The sequence below is a fragment of the Centruroides vittatus genome, unplaced genomic scaffold (assembly GCF_030686945.1).
Source record: "Centruroides vittatus isolate TY-2023 unplaced genomic scaffold, ASM3068694v2 contig_299, whole genome shotgun sequence".
Taxonomy (NCBI): domain Eukaryota; kingdom Metazoa; phylum Arthropoda; class Arachnida; order Scorpiones; family Buthidae; genus Centruroides; species Centruroides vittatus.
The window spans coordinates 2,124,093-2,142,126 of NW_027121909.1; the positions used below are offsets into that span (position 1 = coordinate 2,124,093).

At 27.4% G+C, this 18,034-nt stretch overlaps 1 protein-coding gene across 1 annotated transcript in view; it reads right to left on the reverse strand.

Moving 5' to 3' along the window:
* Window positions 1–16,497, reverse strand: part of LOC136972635 (sodium/mannose cotransporter SLC5A10-like) — a 77,557-nt gene extending 61,060 nt beyond the window's left edge. The window contains exons 1-4 of the mRNA XM_067267233.1: window positions 16,038–16,497; window positions 14,595–14,666; window positions 13,658–13,762; window positions 13,507–13,566 (exon numbers count right to left, since the gene is read on the reverse strand). Of these exons, the coding sequence (XP_067123334.1) occupies window positions 13,507–13,566; window positions 13,658–13,762; window positions 14,595–14,666; window positions 16,038–16,139 (339 nt within the window). The 5' untranslated portion in view covers window positions 16,140–16,497. The remainder of the gene's footprint in view (window positions 1–13,506; window positions 13,567–13,657; window positions 13,763–14,594; window positions 14,667–16,037) is intronic.
* Window positions 16,498–18,034: the final 1,537 nt, after the last annotated feature.

Consider the following 18,034-nt stretch of genomic DNA (forward strand, 5'->3'; position numbering starts at 1 on the left):
ATAAAAATAATCCATTTGGAAACCCATAGATAAGAAGTTATCAGTTGTTGGCTTTCAGCTCATACACATTATAATATCGCTATCTAGTTAAGGCACTTCTCTGCAGTTCTGAAGACACCATTGGGGTCCAATGATCTCGAAAGTATTCAAACTATTTTTCTCCAGTAATTAATAGAGTTATTTTAATAATTTTTATTGTATGGATAAAATCAAATTTCAGACGTGTAAATTGCTCACACACACAAAGTTATACAAGCGATTATATTTGGCCGGATGGCCGAGGTTAATTGGGGAACCCACGATCGAATCCTGGTGGTGGAAAATACCCCATGAATTTTTCGGGAATGTCGGATCCCGATCCTCACCATCCAGTAGTTCTTGTGGGGATACCGTCAACTGGGATACTGCTAACTGGATGCCGGACATCTGGGTGACAAGAGATGAACAATAGACAAAATACAATTTTTTTTTGTTTTCTTTATAAAAATCGCCATTCTTTTCTATTGATCTACTACCCGGTAAATTTAAATAATATTTTTTAAGAAACGTTAAGGATGATTTTGTAATTAAACTTATTTATACATGCAAAAATAAATAATGCAGTAAGTAAATTGAAAAGTCTCCATGGACAGTTGATTAGACATTAACAAAATTAACAAATATACATAAAAAACAGACTACAATTGTAATTTATTTTTAAATTTATGCATTATACATTGAATACAATATAAATTAAAACAAAAATTATGATTCTTCGAAAGAATATGTTTTTAAAAAGCTGCTTTTCTTTGAACCGTTTTTGACATAGAAAAATTGAAGATACTACAGTACCTTGTTCCAAAACATTTTCTTTTCCTAAGTTATGAACTATAAGTTGCGAATTATTTCTAACTTATAACTCGAACCTCATAAGTCTTAACCATATTTATATTTATATATATTTTACCAATATTTACAAAAAATAAAAAAATTAAATAAATAAATCTTATGCTTGCTAAGCGTGCAAAAATGTTTAAGTTTCTGTCGCCCACTTAACTATCACCCAGTCGTGTACCCGCTCTTGTGGGCCTGGCCGAACCTACAATGAAACTGGGAGAAAAAAAAATTACTCAGTGCCCACAAGTTGGAAAGAGTAGGAAAAATGTTATATTTAAAACTAATATTGTAATCAAGGTGAAAAATTTTTTAAATATTAGCTTTTTGTTCATTTTAACACAATCCAAAAATAGATTACTAGACAGCCTTAAAATTTAGTTAGGCTAATTTCAAAAATAGAACATACAGTAGAACGAGCAATTATTTTATTGAGACATCGTCACAATGCCGGGCTGCAATTTTTAATCATATTTTTAATTTATTTAATGTAAAATATATCCTCTCCATCTTCAAATTTTAGCTGTTCTTGCCCCTGTACATCATACTTTTCCTGTTAACAATAGAGTTGTGCCTGTCATCTATCTAACTCCTTTCAGGGAAGATTTTTGAATTGAAATAACATGACTTACAGTTTGCATCGGTAGTTCGTATATAGTTAATCAGGACTTCTTGCCACTAAAGTTTTCATATCTGGTCTCGTCTTTCATCTTTCTAACTCCGTTCTCGAGATTAAGGGAAGACAGACGACACTAGAAATTTACAGGTCTAATTTTTTTTTCAAATTGCAGCCCATAAACTGTTCCTTTAATTTTGAAAAATCATTGAATTTTTCTTTTTGATTAATTGATCTTATCAATTGCTTTTCATTTTTTGCAATGAAGATATGCATATCGGTTTCTATCTTTTAAAAATCCAGCAATGAGTTGTGTAACTTTCCCGGCAACATATTTAAAATTGCGTATGGCGCCATCTGTTATAAAAAGTTTTTAAATAAAATATCATACTATTAATTATTATAAAATGGCAAAAAACTTAATTTTGGAGATAGTTTTATTTATTTTTTTTTTAAATCTCTAAGCGCTAATAACGAGTAAAATCGTTGTTAAGTCAGACACTTGGAAAGAGTCTGACTTAATAACGATTTTACTCGAGATATGACAAATGATCTCCCTCTATCTCCCCCACCGCTCACCAAAATTTAATAACATCAATCCTCTAATACCCAAACCCCATTGCAATACTTTCAGAAATTTTCGATACAAAGCATAAGAATTATCATTAGCATAGGAATTATTTTAAAGTGAATAGACAAAATCGTGCCTTCATAAATCCACACACACACAAACAAACATTCATACATACAGAAAAACACCCCGAGTTTTTTGCGTTTCTTGACGTTTCAAGGTCCCGAATCCGAAAATATAAAAATCTTGGGGGTCATTTTTTGACCGATCACCAAACTTTCCTCCGTGTTATGTATAACAGAGCCGGGGAAGTAAAAAGAAAAATAATTATAAAAAAGGAGAATAAGGTAAACTTGAGTTTATATACAAAATATCTCAACTATAAATATGACGGACTAAACGTTATTCAACAATAGTAATTTTTAAAAATTTTTACTTAATAATAGTAACTTATAGTAATTGAAAAGAAAAATTCGAGTTTAAGTTTATAAATTATAGATAAGAAGGCGGATGTTCAAGTTTGTCTTTATTTCTTACACATTAATCTTCCACCTTTTACTAAAGAATTCGGGTCATTCAGGAGGTGACGAAAGCTAAGAATTTTTTCCTAGCTTCCGTCCACTCTAAATGGAGAAAACTTAGGGGTCCTATGGTTCCTATCCCCATGAATTAAATGTTATTTTTACTAACAGAAAAATAAAACCTTTCAGAAAACTTTTTACCAATAAAGAAAAATTCTACTTAATTAATTTCAACTTAAAAATTCTACTTATTCCATTTGTTCAAAACATAAAAAATAAAATTAAAAAGAATGGCAAAAGGGCTTCCACTACAAGCCAAAAAGAGCCCACTCTACCCCGGCTCCCATACAAGCTTTCAATGGTTCTGATAAAGATTACCGTGGAGAACCATTAAGTTACAATGAGTCTACACGATATTTTTGTAATCCCGCTCAATACGAGATAAAAACAAAATAATATAAATAATATTTAAAGAAGCAAAAGAATAGTCGAGACGGCTAAGGCATCAGCTACCGCGCTATGGAGGACTTCGAATCGAATCCGGGAAAGCAAGTTTTTTCATGAGTGGCATATGTCTGACCCCATCCCTCACCATCTGGCTGGCCGAACTCATGAGAGAATAGAAAAAATCCTCGTAGTAGACTCCCACAGAGCAAAAAAAGAGTAACACATTAAAACTAAATATAAAACTGAAAGTTTTGTTACATTATTCAAAACTTAAACATCTAAATATAAATTTAGTTGTTGTGTTATACACATTTGTTTGGATTATTTTTAATCAAACTATTTAATTTTAGAATAATTTAATGGTTTATTTGACAGATAAGAATACTTTCGTAAATACCGATAAGAATGCTTTGGTATTAGGTTGAAAACGTCTGTGTTTTGTTTAATAAACATTTCTCAGCAATAGAAGGTGTATTGATAGTTCATTAAGTACTTTCGTATAGTTAAATTATTATAAAAAAATTAATTGTTAAACAAATATTTTAAAATTACAGTAATAGCCTAATATAATTTTGTAATCTGTTTTAAGCAGATAGAAATGAAATCGTTAACATTTAATCTTAGTTAAAATAAAAATAATATATTTAAATTTCACATTTTTCCAATATTTTATTATTATTATTATTATTATTATTAAACAAAACTTTCATATTTTATTTTAAAAATATTTTTGTAACTAAATTATTTAAAAAATTCTATATTGTATTAAATTTAGGTTAATGAACCTTCTTTTATAAAGATAACTTTTTATTATGTCTTCCATTAATTATAAATAAAACTCGAGCAAAACTAAGTTTTATATGACTATTATTATAGTGGCTGTAATGTGTAATGTTTACACGTATAGGTCTATTACATTTCCTTGAATCGCTTATCGGTAATAATGAAGAAAGATTTTTAAATTTTGATGACCCTAATAAAGGGTCAAGTGTGCATCTTTTTAAAATAGATAATGCAAGGTTATTATATAAACAGGTCAAGAAAAACAGACCTTAACCCTTTCACTAATCATTTCAAACCAACAAGATCTATTCAAAGTTCGCAATTTGAAATTTTATATATGATTATTTTTTCTTTCTGTATATAAATACTTTGAACCTTAGAGAAATTTTTTCAACATAGCTTATCATGAGTTCTTTACGTCAAAATATTCAACCTTACAAATGTTAAAAATAATTTCTTAAAAACATCTTCCACGAAAATTTATTTCAAGGCTAACAACAACTACAGTATTTCAATGAATTTTGTTTTAAGGATTTTAATTTTTTGTATTATTTCTAAAATTAACATGATAAAACACTTATCCAATACAAAAGTTTAAGTAAATCAAATTTTATGTACAAAAAATTTTATATGGAGAAGTAATATTTAAATTACAATTTACGGATACTTTATACGAAGCTAAATTTGTTAAATAATTGAATTTTGACAAAATAAAACTGAACTACTGTATTTTAATTAGCAATTCAAAAGTGCTTCGAGAAATTATTTCGAGAATATTTTTCACCTTCCAATCTAACTTATATAAGTATACTTATCAGCAATCAAAATCTAATTGCTGCTGGGAAAGACACTTCTAGAAGATGCTGTTCTCTCTTAACCTAACAAGCTTATTTATTAAAAATTCCCACGCTGTAAAATTCAAATAATTAACTAAATTGATTTTATATAATGTAAAGTACAAGGTGTACCGACAGTTCCCTTATTCAATCTTTCATTTTTTTATTAATTCTTTATTAATAAAACATAACTGAAGAAAACATGAGTAGAAACCATCAGCTGTGTACTAAAAAGTTTCAGAGGAGATGCTGAAAGTATCCGCCTTCTATCTGGAGGCATAGATCCACCGGACGACATACATTATACGCATTTTAACACTGTTGGTGTAATATCAGCTGCAACGCTTGCTGAAATGTTGCATTTCAGGTCACCCAAATTACAGAAATTATTTACATAAACTCCATCCTTTAGGTACCACCATAGAAATGTATCTGGCAAAGTCAAGTCCGGGAATGAGGGCCACAATCGGTGCTTAGCCTCCGGACTTAGAAATGATGCGATGATGAAAAACGATTCAGGTTTCACGAAACCCTCGAACAAGTTCGTATAAAGTAGGCTTACTTGGTGATATTCGACACAAAATCTTATAAACATCGTTTATAAGATTTTGTGTCGAAATAAGCCTTCCAAAAGTGTAATACTTTGTTTCCGATTAAGCGCCATACTCGACAAGGCCACGTTTCACGTTTTCTACTTGATACATATAGATTTGTTCAAAACACTTTCAAGGTCGTCACAAATCTAAATTAGTAAATGCTCCCTCTTGTCACTTTTTCAACAGGTCAGGAAATAATTTTAAAAACTGCAGTAAGGAACTTTTGATACACCCTGTATAATTCATTCATTAAAAAAAATCATGAAATTCCTTAATGTAATAAAAATGCTGTACTGTAGTTTATCGCTCGTAAAGTTGTTATTACAATTGGCTAAATTTCAATATATCAATATCTAAAGAACTTAACACGAAATTCTAAATCAGCTTGTCAAAGTCATCACCTTTTTTCAGGCACAGTTTTGTTATTTAAATTTCTTGTCAATCTAAAAAATTACTACCATTTTTGATCATTTCTTTTTATACAGTAATTACAAAATTCAATGATGCTACAGCAATAGTTAACCATTTTAAAAACTCAATAAAATTAAAATTACTTTCTTATATGAATTTTGCTAATAATTTAATTAAATGGATTGATTACGCTAAGTAACCTTTAAAAAAACTATTGCATTTAGAATAATAAGATGCAAAAGAACAATGACTGTAGATAATATAGGAGAAAAAATAACAACAAAGTACTGTAAAACAGACATTAATCAGCAGTTAAAAATTTACACATTTACAGCGATATGGCACAATTGAAATTAAATGTGACGAACTTATTGAAATAAGAGCATGGAAATTTCTGTCAGATAAGCCAAATATTTAATTTAAATATACATGAAAAAAGTTTATAAAAATTAAAATTATACAATTATTGCAAATTACTATTATGTAACATTATTTTTTAAAACAATATTTTAGTAAATGATATAACAAAAATACTATGTAAAATAAATTATTTTTTTACATTGCTTCTGCTGTTATAAATTAGGGGCCGTCCATAAATTACGTAAGGTATTTTGGGGTGGGTGGGGGTCAAGGATTTCTTACGATTTCTACCCCCTACCCCTGAGTAAGAACTCAGGGTAGGGGGTAATAGATCGCGTCTTACGTAATATATTGTTTTTATTTTTTGATCTCGTTGAGTGGTGAAGTTTTGAATTTGGCTTTAATTTGGCGGTTTCTATTAAGAACGCTCGTTGTACTGACGCCATCAGATGTGACATGATAGAATAATAACGTAGCAGACTCACTCTCTACACATTTTTTATCATGGGAGAAAGGCCGTGTAGGGGCTTCTCACTTTTTTATTTATTTATTTGAATAAGTGCACCACTCCTATGGGTATACAACACTAAGAATACATAAACCAAAATACATGATACAAAGTAAACAAAATTAGTATTCGATTTTTAGTGGAAACTAAAATGTAAAACTAGAAATTAGAAATTATAATCTTATCTTCCATATTTTTTGAACATAATTGTAAAAAGTATCAAACAGTGGCTTCTGAACAAGCTTGTCGAGTGGATATGGTCACCTGAAACCAAGCGTAAAGATTTCTAATTTCAGAATAAGTCTATCTTGATCGTAAATTGGACAATGATAGATCATGTGGTCGACGGTGTCTAGGTTTTCTGTAGAGCAAAACCAAGAGGCAGTTTCTGTCCGGTTATACATGCTCAGTAAGTAGTTGAGCAGTAGCAAACGTTAAATCTCTAACTAGTGATAAGAACCTGCATTCAACAGTAAAAAAATAAAGTCTTGTTATTCTACCAGTTTTACTGCTCAACCATTGTTGATTCCGCTTTTGCATAGCGTTGTCATAAATATAATTTTTAAGGATGCTGCGTGAGAGAGGGATGTGAATGTAGTCAAGTCAGTGTCCTTTGCAACTGACTTAGCCTCAAAGTCGGCTTTTTCATTTCCTAGTATGCCAGTATGGCCACGAACAAACATAAAAGTTATCTTATTTACAAGATTTTTAATATGGTGCTGGATATATGTGATTTTATTGCTATTGAAATTGGTATTTATTAGAAATTTTAGGACGGAGTAAGAATCACTGTAAATGTTGATAGACAGAGTTTTGTTTGGTAGTGAAGTGGCCCATTGAACACTTGGTAAACAGCATCTTCTTCAGCTTGATATGTGGAGTATCTTCTAACATATTTTGGGCAAAATATGTCAGTTTGGAGGAAGATACTTGAGCGGACATGAAGGGAGCTTTTGGACCCATTTGTGTAGTTATTAATATGGAGGATTAATCAATGGAGGAAGCAGATGACACCAAATGTAACCTAGGGATAATCTTGTTTACAGGGTGATGATCAAAGATAGGGTAATTGCAATATGGTAGCATTTGAACAGCCGTAGATAGGAATAGAGACTATTGTTGAGCTTTGATGTCTGTAGTTCTGATGTAGTAGTTCAGAACTTTTTCTACAATACATAGTGGCAAAGGAAGGAGCTCTGCTACAATCAGAGAGGCATTAGTAGAAACAGTTCTGCATCACTTTGTAATTCTGATGGCAAGCTGTCTTTGAAGAGAGAGTAATTTACTTGCTACTGAATTTTTACTAGTTACATGATCCCAACTAGAGGCTGCGTAAAGTAGCATTGGTTGTATTGCCCCATTATATAGAGTTTTATAAGCTTTACGATTTAGTCCCCCGGTGTACTTAGCACATTTTATCAGCATGTAGTTTATTTTCTTGGCCTTAACCAAGATGTAACCAATACGGCAAGATAAAACAAGAGAAAATAGAAACCACATTATTTTGTATGAAGTTTCTGTTTACATGTGCATGTGCACTGGTCGATCTGTCGAAGTTTTTTTGCGTCTTTTTGTGAAAATTAAAATTAATATAAAAATGAATATTATAATGTTGATTAATGATAAAAATAAAAAGATTGTTAATAATTAAAAAATAAAGTTCTTAAATTAAATTGTTCATTCGAATTTATTAAATTTTTATATTTTTAAATTTGTTCACAAAGTCTTTTATAAATAATAGTACATGTTAATTAACTAATTAACAATTATATATTTTGGACCTAAAGTTTTTAGGGTTTCATTAAAAAAATTTATTTTCGTTAAAATTTTTCTATAAAATTATGCCTAAATATTACGTAAGATAGGGAAGGGAAGGGGAGGGGGATCATAGAAAATATTACGGTTTCTTACACAGGGGTGGATGGGGTCTAGAATGGTCAAAATCGCCCTTACGTAATTCATGGACGGCCCCTTATTTGTAACTCTAAAATATTGTAGTAACCGTTATATTAAAAAAAAAAATATTGTTCATTATCAAAACATCTATTTGAAATAAATTTTTAATATGCATATATTTATTTATTTAAAGAAAATTATTAGTTTCTTTATCTTTTGTATTATTAAGATAATCAAACGTTTACGTAAAAAGATATATATGTACTGTATTAATATACATTTATATAGAGTATATAAAGAAGTTGTGTGTGTGTGTGTGTGTGTGTGTGTGTGTGTAACACAGCAGAAATGTATATATACAATACATATATTGTATTGCTGTATTTTGTGCCTGTGTGCGTGTGTGTGCGCGCGCGCATGTGCATTATATTCTATTTAGATTACAGTAGAGCGTCGATAAGTGGAACGTCGGTAAGTGGAATGGCCGGAAAGTGGAACGATTTTCAGTCGGACTGTGTCGTGCTGAATCGAATGTTTTTGATACTAAATTCACTTCTAAAGTATAATTTTCATGTTTTTTATATTCTTTAATATATTTATTTTGTTTGTACAAAATGCAGAAATAATTTTTAACGATACGATAGCCTCGATGATTATTATAAAAATTTTCGTTAGGCTTAAAATCGACGAAAATTCAACACGAAGCGATACGCAACGGAGAAAAATTTGAACATCGGACAGGTTAATGTATTTTTTCGTACAAAGTCGGAAACTGGAACAAATCATTAACTGGAAGGACCCCAGTCCCCAATTGGTTCCACTTATCGACGCTCTACTGTATTTCGTAATATTAAGTAATTTGTTACTTACAGGTCCAGAAAAAGTACGATATTAGAAATCTCTTCAACTCCAAAAAATGGTGTATTTTTCTTGTTCATCATACTTTAACAATAAAACTAACTTAAGTTAACTGAAAGTTAATATTGTATAATTCATTTCACTGTTAAATTATAGCAATAAATAATGAAAAATAATGCAGTTCAACACTGAATAGTCCAGAAGTTGAAAGTTTACATTATTTTAATTTAAAATTTTTCAATGCTATATACTGTATATAAAAAAAAAATTTAACAAGGAAATTTCGTTTTCTAACATTTATTTATTTAAATGCAAATATAAAAAAGTACAAGAGAATAATTTTTTATCATTATCGATTGATCTAGATTTAATTATATTAAAATATGAGCTTAATAAAAAGTAAAATTTACATAATATTATGAATTATTATTATTTAAAAAATTTAAGGTAAAAATAGCTGAATCTGGTATTTTATTGATTTTTCTTCCTTTCAAATATTTATTTATTTATTAAATACATTCGGAAACGTCAGAGACGATTGTATTCCATGCCCCTGATAACAAGAAGTTAATGATCCCCAATAAAATAATAACAAAATATAAAAGACATAATAAAAATATTTTTAGTAGTCTGATGTAAACACTCATTAAAATTATGTTCAAATTCAATATTTTTCTCATTAATTATTTAAAGTACAGTACTGTACTATTGGTATTTAGGTTACATTTTAGAATAAATTTTAAGATCACCCTGAAACTTGGAAAAATAAAATTTGAAAATTCGTTAATTCATCATTATTATGTTTATTTTAATCTGTTGTGTTTAAAAATGTTTAAATTAATGATCAATCAATCTTTCAAATATTGTATTACATTTTAAAATATTACTTGAAAGATTACAATTACATAGTTAGAAAATAGCTTTAATATGAATACAGTACTTCAAAAATTTAATTTGTAACAAATAAAAAGTAACACAACTGAGGAATCATTTTAAGATAGAAATAATGACGTATTTAATATATAAACAGCTCTATTGACATTTTAACCTTTAACTAACATGTAAGTAAATAAATGTATTTATTTAAAAAACAGTTCAGCAGTAAGGTCAAAAGATGTTTATTGATTTTAATATTATACTGTATCATTAGATCAAATTCAGTTATCTTTACTTATAGTTGCCTATAATTTTTTTTTCAAATCAAATTCTCAGAACATAATTATATAAATTAATATTTTTTACTTACTTTAAAAATAATCATTTTTAAATACTTAGTAAGATGACTAATTAGAAATTAATTTTTAAAACGTGCAACTATCATGCAACTATTTTTATATTAAAATTTACAAAACAAGTTTATAGTTTGTATTTGAAAATATGTAATCACTGATGTAATTTAAAAAACTTAACAAGTTATAATTACACAATACTAAATTTAATTATGAAACATTTATTTATATGATGTACTTAATATATAAATCAAATTAGCAATATTATATTAAAATCATCATAGTAACTATTATTTACCATTATAATGTTCAGTAAAATTAATGCTTATTGTAACCGAAATTTTTCATATAAAATAACTGAATTGAAATAACATTGAATTAAATTTTACAATGATAAAACAAACTTTGATTTTATTCTAAATTCAAAATAATCATTTCCATATTTTTTAAAATTTTCAGGTAATAAAGTCAAATGTTACTTTTTGTGATTAATATTTTTTATAATTTTAGTTATCGTTGTATAAAGATTTAGTTTTAATAATTAGCACCTAAAGAATAAGCAGAAACAAAGCAATTCAAACTTTGATCAGTTAATGGATCATCATAATTTAATAATAATCAAAAGTACAAACCTTTTTAAAAAGATTAATATATTTACATTATTTTTAAATTATAGTTTCAGAATAAAAAATTACAATAAAAAAAAGATATTCATAACATCAAAGTTTAGTCAACATTAATAATTAAACTAAATCCAAAACGAAAATATTAAAAATATAATTTTAAAAATTTATAAATATTCAAATATAACATAAACTATAATATTGTTATCAAGTTTATCAAAATATATCAAGAGCTTATAATTAATCTGATTATGTTTTGGAATTCGTTAGAATAATCACTGTTTGTGTGTATATACACACACACATTCACAAAACAATATAGATTTACATTAATCTGTAACTAAAATAGCTGTTAACAATCTGTTTTTACGGTATACACGTTCGTTATGTTCTGCTTTTTTCGCTTTAATACGTTAATTTTAAACAAGTTAACATACAACTTTATTCAATTGTAATTATATTAGACGAACATAATACGAGGGTACATCGAAAATAAAATTATAGAGTGAATCGTTTATTTATAAAATCGTTTATTTATAAATTTATTATATTGAAACGATAAATTACGTCTTATTAATTAATTTAAATGTAATAAAACAGCATGCTACTATTTTCTGTAATCTATTAGATTGTCATTGGGCGCAATTTGAAAAAATTGTAGACATAAGTTCCCACTATCGTCCGTCCTTCCTTAATCTCGAGAACAGAGTTTTATAGATGAAAGCAGAGATTAGGAATAGAAAGCTTGGGGGCAGGAAGTGCTAATTAACTATATACGAACTTTCGACGCAAATCAGAAATCACGTTATTTCAACTCAAACACTTTTCCCTGAAAGGTGATAGATATATGACCAGCACGACTCTATTGTTAAAAGGAAAAGTATGATGTACAGGGGCAAGTCACTACTAATATGAGGTGGAGAGCATATGTTTTAAATTAAATAAATTAAAAATATGATTAAAAATCGTATCCCGGCATTGTGACGATGTCACAATAAATAATTGCTCGTTTTAATAGAAGAACAAAATTTCACACCAAAACAAATTTAATCACTTCCTAAATAATAAATTAATTAATGCTAATTTTAAAAAATCAACAACATGTCTTCAGATTATGAGCCTATATTTTCCATGAAAAAAATCAAATTATGAAATTTAACTTGTGTAACAATAATCTATTTACTCTAACTTTAACTGGAAACACTGGGGGAAATAACCTCTGCCTCACATTTTACATAAAATTATATAAATTCCGATTATTGAATTCATATTAATTTCCGCCGAATAGTTTTCCAAAATATAACTTTCGCTAAATATGAAGATATTAGAGAATTCCCCAGAAGAATTCGTTACAATTGATAAATTCTAAATGTAATTTTTTGTTCAATATGAACCTTAATCTAAGGATTATTGAGGTTATCAAAATATAACTGATGTTTGAGGAAAAGAACACAGCTTTTGTTTCATTATACTTCAAATATATTTTGTTTAATCTTTTAAACTACGGATCATATTGTCATCGTTTAATTTGAAATATTAGGTGAATCGTTTAAATTTTCTACATTAATGTAAATTTGAAATCATTTGGTAAGAATCTAGTTTTAATACTATAATTACTCATTCAAGATTTTTAATATAAAAACTTGAAAATTTCAGGAATATATATATATTAATTATCTCAATAACTGATAATTTTTGTTTTAAATAAAATCAAGTTTATAACCGAAAAATTTGAAAATTATTAAAAAGAGCTCAATAAATAAACCGATATGCATTATATAATATGAATATGTATAAACATATGTTTGAAAACCATTAACGCAAATAACTTTAAAAGAAGAAAAGTAAAGTTTCTATAAACAAAGACGATCGATTCTCTGTAATGACTAACAAAAGAATTAAAATATTTTAATAGTGATTAATGATTCGAAATGCAATGTCTATAAAATACGACTGAAAAAAATATATTAGAAATAAGCACAGGTAAATGCATATTTATTTATTTATTTATTTATTTATTTTACAGTATCCACCGAATTTTACGATCTTGTTTTCATCTATTTCGTTAGGGACTTCAAAAGAAACGTATAATGTAATCTAATCTATCGTTTTTATAAAATAAATTATCGTAAAGCAAACAAACTGAAGAATGAGATTTTTAGTTAGCAATTAAAGTTTAAAAAATGGAATATTTCAAAAATGAAACTGAATTTGAATATTTAAAAACAGTGTATACATTTATAAAGTGTAACAGGTATCCAAAAGTTCATAAATTATAATAATTATGTAATCATTTTTGAAACTTATAATACAACTTTACTATTCATATACACGTCTTTCATTATGTTTATAACAAAAAAGATTAAAAAAAAACATACCCTACTCGCAATGAAAACGGGTAAAAATATCCATCCTGCCAATTGCAGTATAATTAAGGCCTGAAATAATAAAATATATATATAATTTTAATTTTCGAAAATTATACATTTATTTGGAAAACCATTCATTAAAATGAAGGGGAAAACTTACATTTACTTCAAACGCCCCAACTCCAATTCCAGCAGCTGCCCCGGAACCAGCTAAACCAATAAAATGTTCACTTCCAATATTACTAGCAAATAGCGAAGCTCCAACCTGAAAATAAAAATATTGGAAATAAATAATGAAAATTATTACATAGTATGTAATAATGTGAAATGATGCGTAAGTTAAGTTTTTTATTTATATGTATATCTTTCTTTGTGTTACAAATGTCACAAAACTAAAAATCACTCAAATTTTATCGATTTAAATTTTAGTTTGAAATTTCTTAAAAACATCGTCGTGATTTTTCTCAATTCTGCAGCAAAATGATAGACGTTTAAAGACATAACACGACATCTTTTCACTTTTCTACAATTTACGTGTTTTGTAAAATATATATAAAATATTCTTACGAAATTTTTACAAGGTACAAAAAATAAATTTTAATATTGCTCAAAATCTAAATAAAATATTGTGCGAATTACTACTGATCAAATTTGAAGTGATTTACAATAATAATACGAGAAATTTATTTGAACAAACTTCCAAGTAATTTTAAAAAATAAAAGTTTCTTATTATACAATTGCTTGAATTAACAGCGCATCGGCGCAGGCGAATACTTATCGAATATCATCGATTTAAGAAAATACGATTCGTGGATTATTTACACTACGTATTTCACCATTTTAATACAAAACATCAGATATTTTAAAGTTGCACAACGTGTCTTCAAAACATTTATGGATATGTGACAAAAAAAAAATAAAGTATATGCACAAAATCCACAACAAATTCGTATTGCCGCATGAAATAATTATAATATATAATCTCACAAAAAATTTTAAAATAATTTCATACAATATAATTTATACACCGATTTTATTAAATCTTAAAAAAAAAAATTCGAACAGCTTAAATTAATAATAATATATAAAATCTTACCGGAAGCCAAAACATAAATCTTCCAGCTAAGAAGTAGCCACTGACTGTAGCCCGGTTAGCTCTGCACATAGACTAATGACGAATAAAGAAAATTAATTTCATAATTAAAATGATCACAGAAATGAAAAGAAAAAATATGACAAACTTTAATATATATTATTAAACATTTTATACAATATTTTGATAAATATGATTTAAAATTTATCTGTTTGGAGCTAAAAACAGGAACTGTTTTATCAGATTCCATTATCAATTAAAAACAATTGTTTTTAATTATTAACACGTAACAAAAGAATATTTACAATTTATTCAAGTTCACGATTACAATAAACAGTAAAAATACGATAAATTCTAAATCTATTATTTATCTTTAAAGTAAAAATAAACAGTTTTTTTTTTTTTAATTTTATTTCTTTATTATTTTTAAGAATTAAAAATTCAACTCCGACTTATTGACAATGTTACTTCACTGCATGATAATTCTCCATTGAGGAAAAGCAGGTTTTCTCGGCTAAATAATCGAGACGGTAATAAAACAGTATCCGTGTAGAACAAGATTTTTGACAATTGCAGAAAAAACTCGATTCGTGATACATTACATCCGATACTGCACCATGTTACTATGGTGATAAGGACAAATGTGTCATCGTGTCGAGTACGTTAAGACAGAACAGTTGGAATGGATGCCAAGTTTAGAGAATACTCTAGAAAAATCTTAAAATATGCGAATTAGTGCATCCCTCTATGAAAACTATACGACAAATATCTCTTGGCTAATATACATTTAATACCGTATATTCGAGATTTTTTAAAATCCGGTTACATAAAATATTCAAAACATTTATCAATAGACAGATCACATTTTCGAGGATGTAATATTTTACAGTAGGAATTTTTATTATTATTATGCACACGAAGTAAAAATATATAAAAGACTAAAAATTTCCACGTTTAATCAATGTTTAATCCATTCACAACTGTTCCATCTTGCGTTACGACCTTCTCATAAGAATAAGATCGTTTCAAATAAGAATTAACTAAACTCTCCTTAAAAAGATATAATTTCGCATCATTATTTTTATATTTCAATAATGTTATTCGATCGGTTCGAAGTTCAAGGAGTTAAAACGATCGAAAGTTCGATACATCTATCATGACAATAACATTTAAGTCAATCCGCGCTTTCTGTAATTAATAGATAGAAATTATAAGGATATTTTTTTTAAATTAGACAAAATGTTAAGTTAAAAAAATCAAATATAGAATAAAAGTAATGATTAAAAAAACTAGAATTGTTTTCTGAAATAGAAAAGAAATTTTTTTATTAATAAATGAAAGCAACATAAAAGTTTTATTGGCAAAAATGACACAAAATTATATTTATAATGCAAGATATTTCATAATCTTACCAAACAGGTTCTATAATAAAGAAATTATACTCACGTAAAATCCAGTGGCTAATACCAATAGAAAATATACAACGACCACCACGATATCCCATGTTGTAAGTTTAATATTGTGGGTTATTGAAGCTTCTTCGCTCATTTTCGAGAGAATCAACGACAGGATACGTATGACCAGCTTCTCTCTTGTGCCTAAATCTTCTTATGGATATAGCGATGAATGGAAACTTCCATAGCAACCGCCGACCAATCACCTTTTCGTGACGTTTTAATAATCTTCGCTACGCCCCCTTTTATAACGTTAAAGGTGGTTTAGACGGTGTTTAAATTCTATTCGAAATCGTCGACGCCGACACTATTATTTATTATCGGCCGGCGTATATTTTATATTAAAGGATTTATAAACTAGAAAGAGTATCTAAAGATAAGGCTTGATAACCTTTAACTTTCTTACGTTCGACTTCTCCGGCTCTTCGGTATACACAACACTGAGCATGCACCGGAAGAGGACGGTGCAACTGCGCTTCCGATGACGCAGTACATCACGTGACAGCCCGAAACTTGTTATTTTCGACACTAGTGACGCAATCGCCGAATTTATTAATTAAAATATTAATGTTTTAAAATAACTTTACGAGCAAATATTCAAACTACGATAAAGTAATTTGTGGTAATTTATTTCGATTCGATTAATATTTTTATTAATTAAAATAATAAAATATTTTTTTAAAATTTTGTGTTATAAAATTTGATTTTAAAAATATTCAATTTTTTAAAGTTTTAATCACATTTTTTAAAAAATAACTTTATTTTAATAATTTTAACCAAATTATCAGTTTTTAAGGTAAGATGTTTTATAACTTATTTATATTAATTATGGCTTAGTAATGCGGATTTTCTGTCGTAACTCAACGTTGTTTTATCTCTACGAGCCATAAATAATTCTATCTCCTGATTTTATACGCTTTAATCTTTCTTATCGTCAATATGCAATCAAATAGGAGGCAGTAAGTTGTGTAAAATGAAAGTAAATCATTCTTTTTATCCGTTTTTCTTAATATTACAGTATATTAATTGTATCGTATAATTATTCTTACGCGTTGAAATATGTAAAATATAATTTATGACGCATTCATTCGAAAAAACATATCTAAATAAAATCAAGAAAAACTGGAAAAAATGCAAAAATATTTTACAACTCTATTTATGCCTATTTTAAATATAAAATTCTTAATTTGTTTATTAAATATTATTTTATTTTGTTTGTTTAGTATATATACATTTTATTAATTTAGCTTTTCCTAACGTTACTATTGTTTAATTATTTGGCATCTGCCCATCATTTTATCTTTATATGTTTCTTAACTTGTCTTAATATTTCTTAGTTGGTTTATCTGTTGCTTAGAGTTTTTCTTATTATATTAAAATAATTTAATTTTTTAAAAAGATTTGAATGAGAATTTTTGAACAATAAAATAATTCCATTTAATTATAACAGCAATTAATATTGTTTTCTATAATTTAAACATAATTCGTAAAAAATAATCTGTAATTAAGATACGTGTCTATTCTTTTTCCAAATAACTACAAAGAAAATGAAAGAATCTAATATCCTGTATCTAAGAAAATGTTCTTCCTTATAACCGGTTTTTTAACGTTAATAATAGGATTGCAACTTAATTAAATGCATGTTGCAACTGCATGCAATATTCAATGGAAAGAATATCTAAAACATGAACATCGGACTTATATTTTTATTCTAGAATGATATGCATTATAATTCGAAAAACGTCTTCATTCCAAATTCTTTCTAATAAATAACGATTCGAAGAGACAATCCGTAAAATATTAATTTGATAATACAAAATGAATAACGATAAATTTCTATTTGTAAACAAACTTTATTGCTATACAAGGAATTAATCTATACAGTCTAGTATTAAAAAATCCTCAAGAATTTAAAGCAAAATGGTTACATTTGTATACAGTACTAATTTCCATACATTCCATACTAAAAAGCAAGCATAACCATTAATT